Raw genomic sequence first — 21,847 nt, forward strand, 5'->3', positions numbered from 1 at the left:
CTCTATTAAATCTATCAGACCAATTGTATTTCATTGTTATTACTTTGAGTGTTTAACAGCGAGGGTTGTGTTTTATTAAAGGGAATACTGTCAGTGAGAAAATGGACGAGCTGAGTTTAAATAAATATTGTCTTCCTGGAAACCGAACTCGCCATCGACAAACCCTATGAAAGGGATAAAATAAATAAAGACAACACAAATAGTAATGAATCATGACGATAATGACAGCTTGTTATTGTATAAAAACAGCCACATACAGAGACACAAAATGTACATCAAGTTGCGAGTTTGGGACCGTCCAAAGGAAAGTAGAAACATTTCTGTTAAGCTACACGTTCTCCCAGTTGGAAAGAGATCGGTTCCCTTCATAACATAAGTATTATTTACATCTCGACCGTAGCGCCTCAGCCACAGAGCCAGTGTGACCTGACAAACATATTTCAAGAGGAGTCTAAAATGCTGCCAAAGTCCAGTGCTATTTACACACAATCAAGACTCGAAATGCACGAACTTGGAGCATCAGACCTTAAAATCACTGCAAGCGCTGCCAACACTCATGTTAACGGCTTTATTTTATTCTTTATTGCCGACAAAACGCCTTAAGGGATAACGAGACATCCATTATAAGGCTAGTGGCAGTGAAGCAATGAACCACGAATCACTATTTTCACACACTTCCAGTGAATCCTTCCATTTATAAAGACACAATAAATAAGACGGATAATAGTAATAATATCTACAACAGCGGAGTAAAATGTGCGTAGGTCTTTACAATCGACCTACAGCGTTTCCCAGTGTATTTTTCATTGACAATAAGTTTCCAGAGCCTCTTCCACGTGCAGATTTTATAAAGAAAAGCAAGAGTGTATGCATGTGATGTCACAGCCAAATAAGGGGTCATTAAATGTCTTTGCTAACATTCATTTTGACACATGTTAAGGGTTTTGTTTAGGATGATGTAAGCACATACCGGTTTGAAAAGTCACGGTGTCTTGTGAAATTGAAACAATTTCAAATAACTACATGCAAAAACAATTAACTTTTATCTAATGGGGAACAAATTTGGTTTTGTCTCCTGTCAGCACATAGTAAACTCAGACATTTGTAGAAAAAGATACTGTGCATTTAATTATAAAGCTTCTTTGTTGGGAATGAGTTTGGAAAAAACAACTTTAAAGTACTCACTCCCTCTTTGTATGTTTGTAAACACCCCCCAAAAAATCAGGTACAAGGCCTTTAAAGCCGTACTAAGTAGCTCATGCCCCTAGAGGCCATAAGCGCCACTGCATGTGTCGTAGCATGTTACGGTTTTTACTCATTAATCGTCTGTGAGAGTAAATCCTACGCTGACAGAAAAGGAAAAGGGACAGAGGGATATTGTACATCCAATTACACAACGGAGATAATTTTTTTCACTCAAACTTGGCTGTAAATACTGTTTAAGTGGCGCTAGCTCGCAGTTAGCTTTGCCTGTTTGCCCGTTAGCCTCTTCTTCGTGATTCTATTAGTGTGTATTGAGACACCAGAAAGGAGATGAAAGACCCCCCCAATCATCCCATTAACACTTGTATTACCCCCAGAGGGACTACGAAAAAGGATTTATTAAGGCAAACAACTTACTAACAAAACAGAGCAATTTACTGGAGGCATTAACAAGGAGGCATGCCTAGTTTTCTGTGTGTTAGGGGGATTGTGCCTGCCTTAAATGTTGAGATTGATTTCTGCAAAACAGCAATAAAAGAAGCCAAAAACTTAAAAGGGAGGAGCTAAATTCACATAAGTATCTGGCAAGTTCCTGTCCCTCCAATGTACGGATGCTACACGAGCTGCAGTTAAAAGACACAATGCACTAGTGTTTGCGTGCTCGCTCTGCCGTCTTTAACTGTCACAGGCTTGGGCACTGACTTCTGGTTTTCCATTTGGACCGAGTTCACTTCTAAGTGGTTAGCGCGGCATGAATCCACTATAATCCTTTACTTTGCTGGAGAACAGAGGCAGACTGTGGCATCGCAACCTCTTAAAACACATTAAGAGTCACTGGGCACTCGGTCATATCGACAGCTGCAGTTTGGTGAGGTTCCTCTGGTGCATGTTGTGATGCCGCACCAACTCGTCGCTCCGTGCAAACTTCTTCTGACAGTTGGGCCAGCGGCAGTTAAACGGCTTCTCGCCTGATTGTAAAAGTGGCCGGGGCGGAAAGGTGACACAAACAGAGAAAATTCATAATTAGCGGATTAGCTGACAGGGTACCTTAAACATAAAATCAAAGTGAATAATATTTAAATGAGGAATATAAAATGAAAAGTTTACGCACTTGTTTTACCTGTATGAGTCCGGGTGTGTGTCTTAAGGTGGTCAGACCGAGAGAACTTTCTCTGACACGTCTGGCATTCGAATGGTTTTACTCCTAAAGACATGTACAGTTGGCATGCACGCACAGACGCACGCACATTCACACAAACAGGGTACACAAATAAGTTCACACACACGATAAACACCGACAAACACCCAGGAAGGGAGAAAGAAAAATACAGTAGAGCAGAGGCCTGAAGCCATGCCAAAGTCTGGCCAGCCTTTGCCAGATTCATTTAACAAAGAACTGTGCACTCAAGTTTAGCGTTGTATCTTTAATTTAGCTTTCATGCAGAATAGAGGGCGATGGGAGGTAGATAGAAATGATCAAAGCTTTGACAGGGGAAAAAAAGATAAATATTGAACCTGTGTGCCTCCTCTGGTGTCGTTTGAGCTGATCCGACCGGGAAAACCTCCGACCACAGTCTGTGTACTCACACTGGTACGGCTTCTCCCCTGGACACAGACACACGGTTCTGTTTGTCTCAGCAGAAGATAATAGTTTAAGTGTTCTGGCGATATTGCAATGCTTCTTCAATTATAGTGAATGGTTCAACTCAATCAACTCAGTCCATACAGATATAAATCTCTACAACAATGGAAGTTTCCTAGACGACTGAGAGCGTATCATTTATTTTTATTTCGAATGCAATAAGCAATCAACTATTTCATACTTTATAATAATTTATTGACCACAATTTTTGAAATGTATTTCAGGTCAAAGTGAAAATATAGTTTATGTCTTATAAATGTCGAGTCACACATGAACTGAACTGTTACAAAAAGGCTCAAAGTGACCTGACAGAAAAGCACAGACAGTAACACATGCAGCATGAACGTTCACCTGTGTGTTTGCGGCCGTGCATCTGCAGATGGGACAGTTTGAAGTAGCGCTTGTTACATCCCGGATAGGCGCACATAAAGGGGCGCTTCTCGCTGCTCTCAGAGCGGACAATGGTGGGAGTGATCCCGGGCACCCGCCTCACGTCCTGAACACAGCACATTCAGACATAAACAGCGGGGCTGGAGGACACCCTGCACCGCCACTATGTAATTAAGATAACAGGCACTTGAGAGTGACCCGGCCCGCTCAGGGGGGTCAGCACAATAAAGGGATCATATATTCATTAGCTGTGAATTAGCAGTAAAATGAGTCCAGACAGAGCGCGGTCCGAGGGGAGCTGTTAGTCACGCCTCCTACACAGCCCCCCTTTTCGCCTCCCTCCTCCTCACTTACTACAAAGGACATTAACAACAGGAACTGGGACCAACTAAGTCAAGTGGACCTTATTAAAGCAGAAAAAAGGATGTATACGCTCATTTTAGAAAACTGCAGGCGGATAAGAGAAATCTCTTTTGGTGTGGATCCATCTTCTCTTTCTTTCTTAAACTTTACATAATTTGATGGAGAAAACGTGTTGGTGGTAATTGAATATAAGTTCAGTTAATATGTTTTTCAATCAATACTGTAATTTTAAAGCAGATCCTTTCTGTATTTCAGTTTGCACCTCCTGATGAGCAGAGGCAGCGCCTAAACTTGACCCAGCGTTAATTACCTTTGTTAAATGTCATTGTTAAACCCAAATGCTAGACACTTTGTAAATTCAGTAAATGCTGCGATGTTGATCAGAAAAACGTCATATAGTTAGTCAATTTTGTTATTAGTCAACAAAACGGGGAGTATTTAGTTTTAAATTAATTCTAGCTTATGATGGATGACATTCCTAAGTGTCATGTAATTTTGCAGCACTTTAAGAGTTATGTAGTCTCCTTAATAAAATGTAACAAGAGTAATTTTATAGTCATTCTTTTGCACTCACCCTTACCCCCATAACACTATTGCCCTACAATTACATACGCACCATGTAAAGGGAATGGCCCGGTGAGAAAAAAAAACACAAAACGTTTCTGAAAACAAAGAAAGACGAATGTTTGAGAGTAGCGCACTGGACTAAGAGCAGGTCTGGAGAATCTCTGCTGCGTGTTCTTTCGGGGCGCTGACAGACAATAATTAAAACGTAATGATTTATTAACATGGTGATGCTCGTATGGAAACTGTATCTGTACACAGCCTGGTCCTCTGTGTGTTTCCCTCCTTAATGGCGCAGTGGAAACTCTCTTGGCCTTGTAGCTCCCCTTTAAAGATCTGTGCCTCTGTGAACCACTGCCCTGCTGCATGTCACTGAATCAAGACGACCATTACACAGACGACTATTTTGCTTTTACAATGAAGTGCTGGAGTAAAACCTACCGAATCGGGAGGAATATATAGAGTAAAATTGGCGAACTAGATAAAGCACTAGCACGCAAAAAAAGCGGTGACAGTCAAAGAAAAGACTTCTATTTAAACCTTTGTCATCCAGGACCAAGCTTTGTGAGTGCTTCCAGTTTAAAACACTTTACAAACAAATCTAAGTAAAATCCTGTCACATAGTTAACAGGCATAGCTGACGGACTCAACAACTCTTGCTGGCTTAAAGAAGAAGGTAAATCCCTTTTCACATGACACAAGTCGCCCTAAGCGTGGCAGTGGCAGAGGAGTTGTACCTGTAGGCCCCTGAAGACTCCGTGTGTGTGGATGCGGTACTGCGTGCTACAGCTGTACACCATCGGGGTGTTGGGGTCACTGTCGTAGCCAGTGGGATGACTACGGACACAGAGGACAGAGAGGTCACTCAGTCTGACAAACAATCATTTGGAATAAACATGGTAAAATGCAAAAAACTCTGAGAAAAGGAATATCATGAAATGTATTAGTTCACAGAAGCGTTTTGGGTTTTGGTAGCAGCTCTGTTGGACTGAAGACGTGGAAACAAGAAAAGATCGATCAGTTGTTAGTCCTCTCGATAAACGGTGTTATCAGTGGCTGCAGTAGAAACATTTACTCATCCAGGTCTAGTATTTGTGTGTCAAGTTTTTGGGCCAGACAAAGGTGCTCTGTGCGACGCAGCTGCCAGTGTTTCCTCTCATATCTCCACATGATAACACAAAGACACAGACAGCTCTTGTCTATGAAATGTGCAATATTTCAGTTTGTCTAATCGGAGGATGGGAGTTGTATCCTGCGGCTTTGGGAATGGTATAGTACACAGTACAGCCGGTTTAAGGAGTTTCTGACTGTTTTCCCAAGGACTTTGAACAATGCTAGTAGTATATTGCATACTGTATGGATTCAACTATTTTTAATCACAAATGCTAAGCCTAAATATAAATGCACGTACAGTGAGTGTGACCTTTAGACTTTGTTTTCTACAACAGCATAAAAAGAAATTACCTAAAGCTGTCTACATTATTCATTTAGAGGTAAAAAGAGAGACTGAATCCACATCATTACAGTGAAGATATAAAATGTGTTCAATAATATTTGGTTGTGCTTTACATTTGCTTTCAGTTATACATTTGAGAAATTATTTAGCAAATTTTCATTGCGCAATAAAAATATATTTTTTCTGTCTATATTCACCTCCATAACTTGCAAACGTATCTTGTGTATCTCTGGATGAAACCGCAGTACGTGCCTGCTACTGGCACCAGTGAATGAGAGCATGTGATATCCACAGCGCACAAATTAACTATGATAAATGGCTGTTGGCTCAGAGCAGAGGTATTTCTGAGCCGACACAGACGCTGACAGTGTACAGCTCTGCAGGTCATAGTGACACATAGTACAATGCACTCCACATCAAACTGCAGTAAAGAGGAGCTCTGCCAAACGGGGAAACTCATTGGGAGTGTAGCGCTGCACTGCTAAACAGTGCCTACCTCTTTATGGTCGATGCCAGTGTACTGACAGGATTCCACGCCACACACTCCAACTGAGAGGTCATTTGATATAAATTTTCTCCACTGTGAACAGAGCAAAACATTAAGAAATTTTAACTTGCAGAAAGGAGTTGGTGGTTTGAAGAAAGGTATAAGTTTTATTGCTCCTACACAAATCAGGATTTTTTGCTTTGAGGAAACTTGGTCAAGCAAGCACACAAGGCAGTAACGCTCTTTGAACGCTTCAGAAAAACAGCGGGAAAAGAGTAGGGAGAGTGAAAATGAAAGACGATTGTAATAGTAATATTATCTTATACACAAATATACTGTGTTTCATGAATTAAAATACACTGGAGTTACATGAGATAGGGAAGGGTTTACAAAGAAAAGTATTGAAAGACATAGATAGTGTAAAATTGGCAAAGAACATTTTTCCATCGATTTTGCCAAAACAGTTTTCACTAGCACTGAGTGTACTGGCTTAACTATGAAGCTTCTGAGACATCCAGGTAGAATTATAAATCCATTAAAAAACACACAGCTGGACTGATTAAAAGCCCCAATATCTTGAGGTAACTTTGTCAGTGCATGAAGACACTACGCCAAGGCTGATGAAGCTCCCAGGATCGAAACGTCTTTTAAATCAAGTAAGGCCAGCTGATTTTTGTTTTATCAATGAATTTATAGAGCACCTTGGCAGTTTTCTTATTAAAAAGCCTAAAGGAACAAGCATAATATGTCAGCGTGTGGTTTAACACTACACAATAAGTACGGTGTATATAAAACGCACACACACACACATACATAGGAGAGGATTTATGTCTCGCACACCCACCCACCTGCACCGCGCCGCAGTCTGCTCCAGGGAAGCAGCGGTGCCTGGTACCCTGCTCATTACACAGCTATTATTTTACTGTACGGCCAGGGCACAAAGCCAGCGGAGCACAAATGGGATTCTGGAGCATAAGAGATTGGGAAAGAGGCTCCGCAGAAAAACCAAAGTAACAATTCATGACATTTTCAAATAAATAACTGTCCGTGTTTCTGCTCGGTTGCAAACTGATGTAACCCATTGCTGCTGAATTAGTCTAAGCCATGAAACCGCACTGTGTCTGGTACCAGTGCTCACAGGATTATGATGGAATAAACTGACACGATAGAAAATAACCAAAACTAAACCTGCTAAAATGTCTGAATAAAATAATGTACCAATGCAAATAATCTACTGTTAGCTGTGTTTGGTATTGAGCTTATTATATGCCTGGAAGACTTTTCTTGCATTTGTTATTTCAAGTGGACCTATGGAGTAAACTCAGATCAGTCAACTGCCTCAGATTATACGAGATACAAGGCAGCATTTACAAAGAAGACAAAGACTTCAGATTTAGGTTGGCTCATTATTTTACCCTGTCGACATATTTGAACTTCCTCGGTTCATCCAATATATCTGCGGTATGCCAAGAATCTTTCCTTTACAAGCATTGCATCTTTTAATGTAAAGCTCCAGTGTTGGGACTATTCAAATGAGAAAATACTTTGAAGACATTATTGTTGCATTGTCCTTTTGACTGCGTGTGCGAGTTTAGAGTCACCGTGACATTTGGAAGAAGGCTATGTTCTGCAACTTTCATCTTACATTCCATAAGAAAAGGGAACACAAACAGAGAGGAAGCTGTAGAGGCAGACAGACCTGTCCTGAAGGTGGACAGACTGTTTAGAAGAAACTTCCTGATACCTTTCACTGAATTACTGCAGTCGAGAAACAATCGACAAAAGCCCCTGACGCTGAGCCAAGGTTAATTGTGGAGTCTAAAATAGCATTTGAGAGAAGGTGCTGTGTGTTACCTGTTATAGGGGTTCCTGAGCAGCAGGGCTTGGCTGCCGGTGCAACTGTCTGAAGGTGTGTGGCATCCATAAACCGGAGGAGGCACGGCGTACTGCTGTTCCCCTGCAGTGATACACAGTGTTGGCCAAGTTACTGAGAAATTATAGTATATTTTATATTAGTGATTACAGCTTTAAAAATGTAATAAGTTTGTATTACTGTTGCATATTACTGTGAGTTACTTTTGAGCTACTTTTGGCAAAATGTGAACAGAAAATAGTAATTATGCCACCGGGCAAAAGTGCAGTAGATTTCTTTTTCCTTCACTTTCCCCATTCTCTTGTGTTTTGTAAATGCAGGTTTAATAAACCAGTGTCCAACTTGATTTGGCATGGTTGGATTTTATTTGAGGGAAGTTTTTTTTTTTTCATCCATACATTTAAATGCACTTGTAACTCGAGTTACTTGAATTGTAATGACTAATATATTCTCGTATTTTGTGTAAGTAATATGTTATATTCCTTAGTTACTGAAGAAAGCAATATATTTTTGTAACACGTTACTTTTGTAATACCTTACCCCCAACACTGGTGACGCACAGACACTTGGATTACGCAAACAATTGGGCAAGATAAAAACCACACTGTTTAAATAAAACTGATTGAATTAAAAAAGGTCAAATGTTGCTAAATCCATCTCAAATGAGAAAGATTAAAACAAACCGTAATGGTGTAAGCAACAATCATACAGTTTCCTGCTGTGACACTGAAGATGAGCTGTGCAAATTTAAAAAACTGAATTAATTCATTTTATGGCTCTTTGCCTGAACAAGATTCTAAATTCCAACAGGACAAGCCTTTTAACTCCTAACTCAGTTCAACTAATTTCTTAACAGTTGTATATTTATTTGTCCCTGTAGAGATAAAGAGTGACTCTTATGATTTAAAGTAATATTTCTCTTTGAAGCAGTCACCAATGATCTATTCTGACGAGTAAAAACTTCTTGAACTTAGTTATTTACCAGACACTGTACCTCTTTGTAAATCAAGCTCCTGCTCTTACTTGGACCTCTGCGCCCTGGGACCTTGGACTTGTGCTTCGTCTCACTCCGGTCCTGGTCATGACCTGCTTTTGGTTACTTTGGACTCGACTAAATTTACATCAGCAGCTTCCGAACTCGACCCGGCCCTGCGCATTGAGATATTTACCAACAGCGCGAGCGGCGGTGAGGGGAGGATGTGAGTGGGGACCAGAGAGGAGGCCAGGGAGTATGAGAGTCAGGATGTGGCTGATTTATGCCGCCAACGGGCCAGGTCAGTGTGGAGACTGTGGAGCAGGGGACACGGCACTCCCCGGGCGAGGGTCAAGGAGCTGCCAAACACGCAGCTGCGTATCTCGCTTTAAATACACCTCAACATCTGCCTTCGGAGACTCTCATTTCACCACTGCAGGGGATTTCAGGTTTATGTCGGAAATCCCCAACAAATTCCAAGTTAAGTATTAATGAACCAATGGAGAAGCTAACTAGTGGAGTTTCCGTTCACTTTTATCTACCAGCGTGAAAAATGTAGCAACGACTTGACCCAGCGGATAATGGAGCTGTTCCCCGGCACTTGTGTACTTGTTATTATTAAATATTTCTTCAGACTTATGGAACTCTATGTGTGTTTTTACTCGTGGACAATAAACATGATGTATTCAACTTTCTGCTTGAACTTGAGAATAAGACAAAATACGGAATTTGATTTAATCATAATATTCGGGAATTGTAGGATCCGGCTCGAAGGACCAATATTAATGAATTGTAGGACTGTATAGTATAGGAATTTTAATGATGGCTTCAATATGTTACAAAGGTCTGGTAGCTGAAAAACTAACAGGGGACAAGTATCTCTACGAGTAACTAGCTAATACTGTACAGGCATAACTGAACACCTAAATCACATTTTTTATATTACCTCATGAAACTATACTGAATAATAATAAACTGTTAAATATAGAATTTTACCCACCTCATACACAGACACAGACATTTGCAACAACTATTTATATGGGGCTCCGTTACCTAGCAACCATAAACTCCTCCCACCTGGCCAACTATAATAGAGAATTTCCAACACACAAATTGTCCCAAGTATTTATATATAACACCCATATTTAAAAATGTATACTCTCCAAACTTCAAATACATGATGCAGCAACTTCTGGTTTGATTGTCTGTATTAAACACTGACCGTGAATCACGTTATAGGGCATCCTGTTAAGCTCTTTATATGAAATTTGGACAAAGTGATTTCATTGTCCACTGAGTTTATCGTTTCTTACCCATGGTGTTCTGCTGAGTGAAGGCGTCTTCATGTTTGAAGGAGTGGTTGGAGAACTGCGAGCTGTGGTGTGTAGGAGTGTGACTGTAATTATTGGCCCCATCGAAAGCAACTGCGCTGTAACCTGCAACACAGAAACAACAGAGAGAAAGCACAATGCACATTAAGGTCAAAGGGCAAGGGCACGTCAGGGTCATTTGGGGAAACTAGTTTTCAATTTCAATTTTTAATTTTATTTTCAATGCAACTCTTATGTACAGATACATGACTGATGCTTTATTCATACATTTTGATACTGAAAGGCAAAGTATTCATCAATATTTAAAGACTAATTGATAATTTTATTTACTCGGGCAGCTGTATTTTGAAAGAAAATAAAAAATGATGATGATCAGATTTGATTCAGCTCACAGTGCACATTTTAAATAACTTCTGAAACATGAACTGCTGAACAAGAGTCAGAACATGTTTGCAGAGATTTAAACGACTTTAGTACATGATAATCATTAAGCTGACAGATTTTTCATTGTTCTCAGATTTTTTTTAATTTTACATTTATTTAACCAGTAAAGTCCGACTGAGATCAATAATCTCATTTCCAGGGGAACCCATCGTACATATTTTTAGTGATAGGGGAAACCAGAGAAGACATTATATTACCTAAATAAGTGCAGTCTTTGTGATTTGATGAATGTGATTATATAAAAATGGATTATTCTCGATTATTACAGTCAACAGTTTAGGGATGAGAACGCAGCAGACTTGGCTCTCATTGTGGCCGGCAGAGTCTGACACCGACCCGCCGCCCGAGGTCATCAGCTCGGCCCCATAAATCACTGCGTCACAAACAGGCCGCATTAATTAACACTCACTTTCACTTTAGTCGCTGCATGGAGGTGGAGCAGAGGGAGGGAAATCTCATTAATCCCTACATCTATCTTCCTCTCACTCGCAGGACTTTGAAGACGAGAGCTTTTGTTGCGCTTGTGACAAGTGCACACACGGGGATGTAAAACTTGAAACTTATGGGATTGAAATATTTTTATTGCAAAAATCTTTTGTATTTGTCTTGTGGAAGCCAAAACGGCAAAGGACCTCATCACTGTGGGTATAAGGTTTGCACTTACATCATTTTCATTCTAAACTGAACCATCATTGTTGTCCTAATGAGCGTAGCTTTGTTGTCGTATGTATGTATGTATGTATGTATGTATGTATGTATATATGTATGTATGTATGTATGTATGTATGTATGTATGTATGTATGTATGTATGTATATGTATGTATGTATGAGATTTTAGAATCTATTTTTCAGGGGAGACCTGGCTCCACAGGGAACCTATTGCACATATTTTAGTGGCAGGGGAAACTGTAGCTCCAGTAGGAAACCTATGCAGACATGGAGAGAACATGTAAATCCGACACAGAAAGGCCGCACATGGTCCGGGATCGAACCCGTGATCTTCTTGCTGCAAGGCAAGAGCCTTAACTGCTGTGCCACTGTGCCGCCCCATAACGGCATGAAATATACATGAATAAATAAATATTTGTAATGATTTTCGCGTTATAGCAGGTTGAGTGTCTGAACAGGGTTACGCAGGCGGAAAGAGGTGTGAATGATGGGCCAGTCCCGGTGTGACCTGCTCCATTATCAGTCAGTGCGCCCTATGTGCTCGAGCGGCCTCAGCAGGGAGCAGATAAACGGGTTAGGGGTCGAACCAATGCTTTGACTGTAATGTTATTCCTAAATTATCTGGTTGATAAGCATGTTCTTACAAATTAAACTGATGAGCACACATTAAAGATAAAAAAGATTAGCAGAGTCAAAGTGTTATAAAACACACATAATGGATTATTCAAAACTAAAACTTTTTGCAATTTTGTGGTAATTTTCAAACAAAAAAGTGAGATTAATTGCTGAAAACTTTATTTAAAAAAAATATATATATATATTTTAGAAGCCAGGTGTGTTTGCTATAAACTTCAACTTTTTCTTATTTCTGCACATTCCCTATGATAATACATTTAACTGCAAATATTATGGAGCCACCGTCACGCAGGCGTCGATCACACACAGCCGTCAGTCAAAGTCAAAGTTTGTCTTTCAAAGTTGTGAAATAAATTATTAAAAATATTGTGTCTGATGTGGTGTTTGTGTGTCTTACAAAAAAGTGTTTAAAATATGGAGATATAGCATTATTTTATATTTTTCAATAAAAATCTGTATAATAATTGTAACATAATTGTATAATACTGTACACTGTATTTTATTATTTTGTTTTTGGGATATAAACGTGTCACAGAATCAATGAAAATGCGTGTGATTTATACATCAACTTCAGAGTAACCTTAAAATAGATAAATGATTAAATATATTCAAACAAATGATTATTTTTGAGAAAAATATTTTTACTATTTCAAATTTGTGAGACGCGCATAGATAATATTACAATGTGGTCCCGAAAGAGTGATCGTGGAGTGAGTGGTCCTACCTGTCTGGTTGCGGGGAGCAGCCTGAGAGTCCATGCAGTTGGTCAGGTAGGGTGGGCTGCTGAACATGCGGCTGGGGGGCTGGTGGTGGTGAGGAGCTGTCACAGAGGGGGCTTGACTGGGCGCAGGGGGCCCTCCGAACGTTGCCCCGTACCTGCATGCTCCGGTCCCAGTGAACTGTCCCGAGAAGTGCACAGTGAAGGCGCTCAGACCGCAGTGAGGGTCTGTGTCCAGGTGATGGGGGTCAGTGGTGGTGCCCCAGCTGGGCTCCTGTTTGATGAAGGAGTGCGGTGCCAGGGAGCTGTGGGGTGCGCCCAGGGAGGGGTAAGGTGAGGCGGCCGTGTGAAAGTCCAACACTGGGGCCCACTGCGGGGCTGTGCTTACGGGCAGCGGAGGGCAGCCAGGGCTCGGGCCGGCTGGGAGAGGGGGCAGCAACGTGTTAAGTTCACGCACATCCGAAGTCATCTTAGAAACAAACTCAGGTCTTATTTAACTCAGGTCCAGCTCTTATGTGTCTCTGTCCAGGGTTGTCTTTACATTTGGAAGAAGCAGTAATTTATCAGTCAAACCTTGTCCGATTCCTTTCGTCCAACTTCTGTCCCAAGAGAAATATGTCAAAGTAGTTTTTCACTAGTTTTCTGTTTTGCTCCAGTGTCCTGATGGAGAGATGAGGTCCATTGAAGGAGATAGGGTCCTGCTTGGCGCGCTGTCTGTGAATGGACGAGGAGCAGCAGAGAAGTGAGGAGGAGTAGCCCAGTGCTCCCTCCACACCCCCATCCCACATGTGAGGGTGCGTATGTGCCGGGATGAGGCTCAGGGGTGGAGTCAGAGGTGATGAAGGACAGGAGCCCTCCTTCAATTACTGTACACTGAACAGAAACACATTGTCAACAGCAGCAAAAATACAAAGACAGACAGTGACAGAATGGGTTTATTCACCCTTAAGGAACAATATTAGGCAATGGTCTCAGATGCTTTTAATGTAAGAAATGTATATTGTATTTCATGGCAATTCAGTAACAAGATAAGTTAAAGTAATTACTTTTAAAAAAGAGCAGACTAAACATACACTCCTAAATAAAACTAAAAGGACTCATTTTCATGTGCATTGCTTTATTGTTTCTACAGCAGCTTGCAGAGGCCTGCAGCTTCACAGCTCTGATAAAGACTGATCTTCCCATTGTCTGTGTCTTAATTCATTTGTTGTATTTCTTTAGTTATTATCAACATTTCACTGACAGGCAATACAAGAATATCGAGTTCTACAAATTGGCTGTATAGGCTTACATTCTGCTGAAGGCCAACATTTTTAGTCCGCTTGGCAATTGGTGCTACGGGCCTGAAAGACTTAGTGAATTAGTCCTGAAAGTATAGCTATTTTTGTCCACCCGGTGTTTCATCAGATAAAAAAAACAAAAAAATAGCCTAAGCTGCCCTTGACCCTCGCGGTGCGGACTGCAGCCGATAGATCCGATCACATCCTGCGGCCTTATGTATTTTAGCGTCGCTGAAGGCCCCGCTTTATCAAACTAAATAGTCTGGCGTCTAAACTCGTTATGTCGTCTTATTTCCTATAGGTTTATAGATTCTGAAAACACAAGGTAAAAGGCCTGAGCGCACTTACCTGCCCAATGAAGCGCATCTGTCCCAGTGCGTGAAGCAACGTGAGTAGAGGATGCACGAGTCAATAAGTGTTCACGTCTGTGATTTAAAGGCGTCAAAATATTACAACTCAAAGTAGATCTACGAGCAGGATAGGCTAAAGAAAAGCAAACAAAATACAAAGAGGCATATTTTTTTGACTGCATCCATTTTCACTCTTTAATAAGTCACAGCCAGTGTCGAGTCGACGGCGTAAATTGCGTGATGCGCATTGGTCTGAGATGTGCGTAAGGTTACGGTGACACGGAGAGGGCCCGCCGGCTCCTCAGCAAAATAACTCAATGTAAAATAACGGGGGGAAAAAGACATACTGTCATTCAGTGTTTGGATTGGGTGAAAGACAGGAATTCCAAATATGGGCATTTCACAATCAGCTTATTGCCCCGTCTCTAATGTTGAGGTTAAAAACGATCATCAGATCAATTGAAGCTGAAAGACTGGAAAAATCAACAAACAAATCTTTACAAAACGGCCTATTATGGCAAATGTATAAAGTTCTGAAACCACCCCGGCTCCATTCTCCAGATTTCATGACGATACAGCTACAGTGCAGCTTATTTATCATAACATTGATAAAGTAACAAGTTTATTTGTGGCTTAGATGAATAAAGCCACGTTGATATAGGTTACTGCCTTTTTTTGATTGGTTATGAACCAAACTGAATCTGCCATGCTAAAAAAAGGTTTTTATTTTAAGGTTAAATATTTGAAAGACCATGTGCACGGATACAGCACATGTGTGTCCTGTGCTTGAGTTCTTCCTCTGATCTTCGGGTTATCTCTCATTTCAGCCGTCATTTACCAGCACAGTGCAGTCACACACTGACTCATGTCTGATATCCTTAATAGATAACAAATATTTATTTATTTATATTTTTGGAGGGGGGCTTAAACTGTAGAAAACCCATGAAGACTGAAGACATAAGTGAGTCAACACAAAGGAAATGAGCCGAAACAGAAACAGCGCACACATCCACTGGGACTGATCATTCACAGAAAGAGATGGAAAGAGATGTACACTGAAGTTTCTCGAGATAAAGGTGTTGCAACATTTACATTGTCATTGGTGACAGCACTCACATTTTAGACACAGCGTTTGTGACAGTATGTTTTAGTATAGGCTTGTTTATAATCCTACAAGAAAGAATAAACCTGTAAATACAATTCGACTTTTGTAATATTTTGTGTGGATAATTACTGTGTTGTATGTTACGCTTTCATACATGGATATAGAAGAAGCAAAACTATGAATAATGTCTTCGCTCAGTGTATTCAAGGTTAACATTTATTATGAGAATCCAGCCATGAAGGGAAAAACATGTTTTATATAAAGCAAGGGAATTTTATTTGTAGAACACGATTCATACATAAGACAATTCAAAGTTACATAAAATGACAAGAATGCATATAAAGAAAATCACTAAAACATCAATATAGTAATTACTCAAATGCAATGTGCAGATAAAAAAAACAGTATGTACAGTATATTAAAATTAACTACTAATAGTAAGTACCCATTCTGACGTCGGGTGTGTTAAACTGATGAGCAGAGATAGATGGTGACTTCACCATCTGGAAATCTAGTCTGGCTCTCAGTGCAAAGAACTGCTGACCCATGATTCAACTTTTCAACTCGACGAGGAGCACTGAGAGGCGAGGTACGGAGGAGAGAGGGGGGGTCTATGTCAAAGCACTTAGTTCAGCAGCAACTAAACAAATTCAAATGAACTTAAGATAACACACACATAAAATGAAAATGAACTAAGAGGCTATTGTTTACAGCGGTGCCAAACATGGTCATGCACTTTCTAATTACTGTCTGTGCGGGTTATTTAGTATTACAATTAAACTTAAATTAGCCACGTCCAATTAACCAAACATTATCAATGAAATGATTAAATAAGGAATCCGAGTGACACCAAAGAATGTTTGTTGTTGTGTTTTGATAAATGCACTCTGATCACAACCTCTGATCCATCATGATAAGGCTGGGGGGCATCGTGATAGGCCGCGAGGAGCATGTGTCTGCAACAAAAAGGTCACACCATTTAAAAAAATGATCCCATTCTGATATGTCATTCTGTCTGATCTTTATGTCGGGACAAAAGCGGTGCATGTCATTGCTCCACACGGTAACATGGCCGACCTGCCTCCCAGAGGAGCACTCAAACTTCTGACCAGTCGCCCAATCTGCTCTGAAGATGGATGGGCCCCATGGCCAATGGAACACATTCCTGCTCCACCAACAACAAATTATCTTCAAATGAAATCTCCACTACCTTACCCCCAGTGCTCACCCTGCGTACACAATGATTTCACTGACCTGGGAAAGATTTTGTTTTTCCATACGTGGCAGACTGAGGTTAAAATAGAGCTTCTCCAAATTTAGGACTACGCCGTTCTCAGAAAAACTAATCTTTGTCATGCATTCAACTGGAAAAAGTGTAAATTGTGGGAGTCTATACAGTTGACGTGGCTACAAATAATTATGTCTAGTGTGATTCATGTTGACGATTCACCGCGGAAACACAGCCAGAATGACATTCATGCAAGTAAAATTAAAAAGTATCTCATGGGAGAATGAAGAAGAACCGGGTCCTGGAATTAACTTTAGAGCACTCATGTCTCTCCTGATACAATGCTACATTATACCTGCGGCAGGAAACCTCTGATAGAAGCAATGGTGAGAATGAAACAACTTGAGAATATTCAGATAAAAAAAAAATACTGTGTCGCGATCCATAAAAAGTTAGTAAATGTGTGACTCACCCACAAGGATGACAATAAATACATAGGTCTAAGTGAACTTAATGTCACAACCTTTGACTTCAAAATAATGTTTTCTTTAGTTTTAAATTTACAACAGGGCAGAGGTGCTCCGTGGAAAACACAGGTGCTGAACTACGATGACCCAGGCGTTTGACTGTTTTATCTCTCATGGTGCAGACTCATCCAGATGGAAATGAATTGTGCTTTTGAATTATAGTTGGTGTATGAATTATAATCACAGTGATGTTCAGGAACACTTAGAACAGTAAATAATGATGAAATAACAGTAGACAATTTATTCATAGATCTTGGGATTGTGTCTTTACAACACTCCAAACTTTCATTTAGTGTAATGTTGAACCAAAAGAGATTTTAAAATGTAAAATACTAAAGCAAGATTTTGCACTAAATCATTCTGGCACAATGTGTTGGATGTATTTACCTGTTCTGACCCAACAGCATTTAGCTGATATCAAACACGATTTATCTCTAACTTTTTAACTTTTTAACCTGTTAACCCTCACCTGAACTGAGCACATTTTTTTTCCCAACTCAGCCTTACCCAAATCTGACTGGAGAGCTATAGGCCAGTGTAACATCTCATTTGAAAGCTAAGACAACAAAACTGATCTAAACTGATCTTTTTCCTTGTGTTGTTGCCATGTTTTGTTGCTCTTTTGTGACTTTTTTGTTGCACCTTCTTCAAATTTTTACCACTTTTTCCATCCCTTTCTTGTAATTTTTTTATGGCAATTTTAATGTGTTTATTGATGCTCTTTTATCACATGTTTGTTGCTCTTTTGGGGCTTTTGGACACTTTTTTGTCGCCTTTTTATGCTTTTCATCCTCGTTTTTGTCCTGTTCTGTGTCGCTCTTTTGGCGCTTTTTTCAAGAAGCTTCTAGATTCGGGTAAAGCCAAACTGGTGAAAATGTGCTCAGTTCAGGTGGGAGTTAGGAGGTTAACTATTAGTTACAGATATCTTTTAGTTTAAACAGGCGGCAGCAAGGCAAATGTAATGCTTTTTCATGCCATTTTAAAGAGACTAGATGCAAGTTGGCCATTTTATGCTCACTACCGCCACCTCGGGTCATATGTGTAACTGCACTTTCTATATTAAGCTCGTGCATGACGACACTTCAGACCGAAGTAACACCTTTTTGAGTGACAGTGCAGGATTTTAGAGGCAGTTGTGGTCTGGGCTCATTCTACATATTAGGACATGGCTGGAACATAATTTAACATTTTTAAACTCTGTATAGTCCCTTTAAATACTATACATCCACAAATGAACAAAAAATCTTGGAGTATATTTCAATTATTAAGATCATCAAACAGGGGAATGAGGGGAAATATTGAAATCGGACACAACAGGAAACTTTTGTGTCAGAACTGCAGCTGAATTTCTGATGTTTTTGTGTTTTTGATGAATGTATGGAGCAAAAATAGTTAAGCAATGTCACTGTTGTGGGTTCTATCTCTAAGGAAATATTTTCTAAGAAATTTAGATTCAGTACCAGTTTGAATATGATTTAATGCTTTTTAATGACTTTTAAGGCCTTCCTTATGGTATCATTAATTTAATGATTCTTTAATGCCCCACAGAAACCCTGTTACAGGAGGTCATTGTGTTTAAAGCATTATAATCAATAATATATATCTTCTTGTGCTCTAGTGGAAATCATGATTTACAAGAAAAAACCAGGACAAACAAGCAGGATTAATGTTTTGTCAGATGTGCGAGAGGAAAGGCAGAGACTGAAGCGGCTTGAAACGCATACGTACGCTCTGTTGGCTTGCTATCAGCTTGAGCAGATAAGTTTCAGTAAGTTATGTTCTGGCCGGAGAAGGCAATACTTCAGAGATAGTATCTGTGTCTGTGAGCAGAAAGCTGAACGTCCACATTATTATGTTGCATGCATACATTTCCAGAAATGAACCCAACAGTGTCACAAATCATAGTGATGTCCGGACAGAACCATGAACTTTGCACAAAGAGATCACAGAGGCAAAGTCAATCCACATCAACGGGAAGCGATAGACATTTTAGGGACCAATGGATAATCTTTACAAATAAAAGGAGCAAAACCAACGAAAAACTACATTGATCCAACTGGAAAAGCAGAGCAAACTCCAGAAGGTTATAACAGTTTGCCGAATGTATGCAGACTCCGGGAGGAAAAAGACAAAATCAGACTTTATGTAAACAGCCCTAAACAGAATTGGCTCCTGCCGTCTGATAGTGATAGACGTCTGATAAAACAAAGAGTATAAATAGGAAGAAAAAACAAACCAGACCTCAGTTAACAGGCACATGCTTCAAAGCAAAGGAAAAAAAAACCCAAGTAATGTAATCTCCTTAGTACAAAGCCACGGCAATTTGTCAAGTGCATCCGACTATTAGAAAGATAAAAGTGCCACAGCAAAAGTAACATGCAACAAAGTGTGAAACAGAGACGTTTGGTCAGTCAAGGTTACAGCAGGACCAGGCTCTGCTGAGTGCTTTGATGTAGTCCATGGTGCATGCTCATCTCTCTCTCTCTCGTAGTTGGCCATATTCATTCATCTTGCTTTTAAGAAACACTAAATCACACAACGCATGTTTAAGGACGATGGGAAGACGCGAGAGTGGGTAAAGTGAACATATGGTAACAGGGAGGAGAGTCTAACCCAGAATCTTCTCACTGGGCGGTGCATCGAGTGGGGCAGCACAATAAACCAGCTAATTATCGTAATATTAGGTGGTAACCGTATTGTAAGAACACAACATATATCGCAGAATCCCTGTGGTGTTACATCTGACTAATTTTAAAAAAAAAAATTGGCAACAAAAAAAACTAACTAAAATGCAAAGCAACTTCAAAATGTGCATAAGTTTCAGTTTCATTTTTTCATTTTCGCCTGGGTTTGATCCTTATTTAGTGCTTTTCACACAATTTGGTGATTCCGTTTATATTTACTGAAACCTACGGTGTTGAAATGTTGTTGTTGCCATATTCAAAGTTATCGAGCAGTTATCGAAAATGTTATTTTGTTATTTTAAAATGTACACAAATGCAGCTTAAAGGTACATTGCGTAACATTCTGGACTATACTGTTACCATCAATACAAACATGCTCCTAATGACCAGCTTGACACAGAAAATACTATTTCTGCAGTGGGTAATCAAATAATGGACTTGGATGAGGATCTAACCTGTTTAAATCTCGAATTCGGGAGACTTTAGTCACATCTCCATGGAGACGAGCTGGAGACGTACCCACTCCCTGTAAAGTTACAGTCATGTCTTTGGATAGGTGAGCCGCTCACAGCAAAGGCTCATGTTTGTTTGTACATTTATGAGGTATTCTTCATATCTGTCATAAAATAAAAACGTGTATTTCAATCTTATTTATTGGGCAAAATTCTACGCGGTGTGGCTTGAAGGAAGACGGATGAAAAGACAATTTAATGAGCTCCACAAACCCAGCACTTTTACCTGACAGAATCAGCACTGACCATTCAGCTCCACTGATCAGAGCTTCCATCTTTATCCTATCCTTGTCACCTGCTCATAATGAGGCCGAGTCACTCAGCCAAGCAGTGCTATAAAGAAGCTAAACAGGGAGTCAGATGACCCCCCTGGCAACAAAACTTCTGGCAAGAAAACTAAGAGCAGTGAAACAGATATGAGACAGAGGAAGGAGCGAATGTGTCTGCTGGGTTCATCGACTGGTCAGGGGAAAGTGGTTTACCGATGCGCTGCTTGTCCTCGCTGCAAGAGCTACACTGTCCGAGTTTGCACTTCATTAAGTAGCAATTTTAAAACTTTTATTCTTCCATTCTTCAAGAGAATTTATAAGGCTATAAATCTGATCTAAGACAGTCCTATAAGGTTATTCCACGTCTAGCCTTTCCTCAATATAACATAATAAAGGTTATGTGGAATTTGGGTGACCCGCTGTGTCATTTACTTTCTATACAGCAGAATGAAAACGATGAAGGAAATGCAGAGGATATTCACATTTCAGACACAGAATATTTTCCATTCATCTGACCAAAGAACTGTCTATGTTGCAAACCTACAACATTTTAAACATGGCTTTTATTAATGACTACATTTGTACTAATTGCATAGCCCTGCACAAAACAGAGAAATAAAAGCAGCTCATTACACGACGCATAGACAGCAAAGTACCCCGAGTTCGCCCCTGTCTCAACAAACACCCCTGTGCCCTCACCCCATACATCCACAGCGGAGCCGTCATCGAGCCCTTTTGTCTCTTTACAGTAAGTGCCTGTGGTTGTGTGGATGAAGCCTCTGCTGTACCTGTGTTTTCATTGTGCCCCGCCTGCGCCGTGTGTATTGGGGATGTGTCCCGTGGCCTCCTGCTGTAGAGTGACTGCTGAGCGCTGCCTGCCGTGATGAAGTACCAGACACATTCCTGCACTTTAATAACAAATGGGCTGACGGGGAATGATGATGGCGCGCTATGGCTTCAGTCAGCAAGTGCAATAATAGATGACTTTAATGTTATGCTTTGGCTCGACATTGTCACAAAGACGCTTAATAGAAGAAGAAGATTAGTTACAAAAGAGATTTTAGTGTGGTGAGAAATTTAACGTGTGCTTTTATAAATGATCAACAAATGATAAGTAATGCTTTGTTTGCAAATGTTACATA

The 21,847-nt window shown here is 40.2% G+C and overlaps 1 protein-coding gene across 4 annotated transcripts; it reads right to left on the reverse strand.

The window, feature by feature from the left end:
• Positions 1 to 1,652: 1,652 nt before the first annotated feature.
• wt1a (WT1 transcription factor a) lies at positions 1,653 to 13,661 on the reverse strand. 4 transcript variants are annotated; one of them, XM_079568489.1, is made up of 9 exons: positions 12,757 to 13,661; positions 10,265 to 10,387; positions 7,960 to 8,062; positions 6,115 to 6,198; positions 4,900 to 4,999; positions 3,197 to 3,341; positions 2,719 to 2,808; positions 2,324 to 2,407; positions 1,653 to 2,171 (listed from the first exon to the last, which is right to left on the reverse strand). In XM_079568489.1, exons 1-9 carry the CDS (start codon positions 13,217 to 13,219, stop codon positions 2,050 to 2,052), a joined length of 1,314 nt encoding a protein of 437 aa, XP_079424615.1. In that variant the 5' UTR covers positions 13,220 to 13,661; the 3' UTR covers positions 1,653 to 2,049. The 4 variants fall into 4 exon arrangements, with proteins under 4 accessions (XP_079424615.1, XP_079424614.1, XP_079424617.1 ...); XM_079568488.1 differs by having other exon boundaries at positions 2,315 to 2,407; XM_079568491.1 differs by lacking the exon at positions 6,115 to 6,198.
• Positions 13,662 to 21,847: the final 8,186 nt, after the last annotated feature.

Source organism: Gobius niger (genome assembly GCF_951799975.1).
Source record: "Gobius niger genome assembly, chromosome: 12".
In the NCBI taxonomy this organism is placed as follows: Eukaryota; Metazoa; Chordata; class Actinopteri; order Gobiiformes; family Gobiidae; genus Gobius; species Gobius niger.

Bases quoted from the DNA above. Each gene is read 5' to 3' on its own strand.
- wt1a (XM_079568488.1), bottom strand. From the start codon at position 13,219: ATGACTTCGGATGTGCGTGAACTTAACACGTTGCTGCCCCCTCTCCCA. The intron at 6,199-7,959 runs GTAACACACAGC...CTCTGTTCACAG, and splicing joins CTCAGGAACCCCTATAACAG to TGGAGAAAATTTATATCAAA. The intron at 3,342-4,899 runs GTACAACTCCTC...TGCTGTGTTCAG, and splicing joins GAGTCTTCAGGGGCCTACAG to GACGTGAGGCGGGTGCCCGG.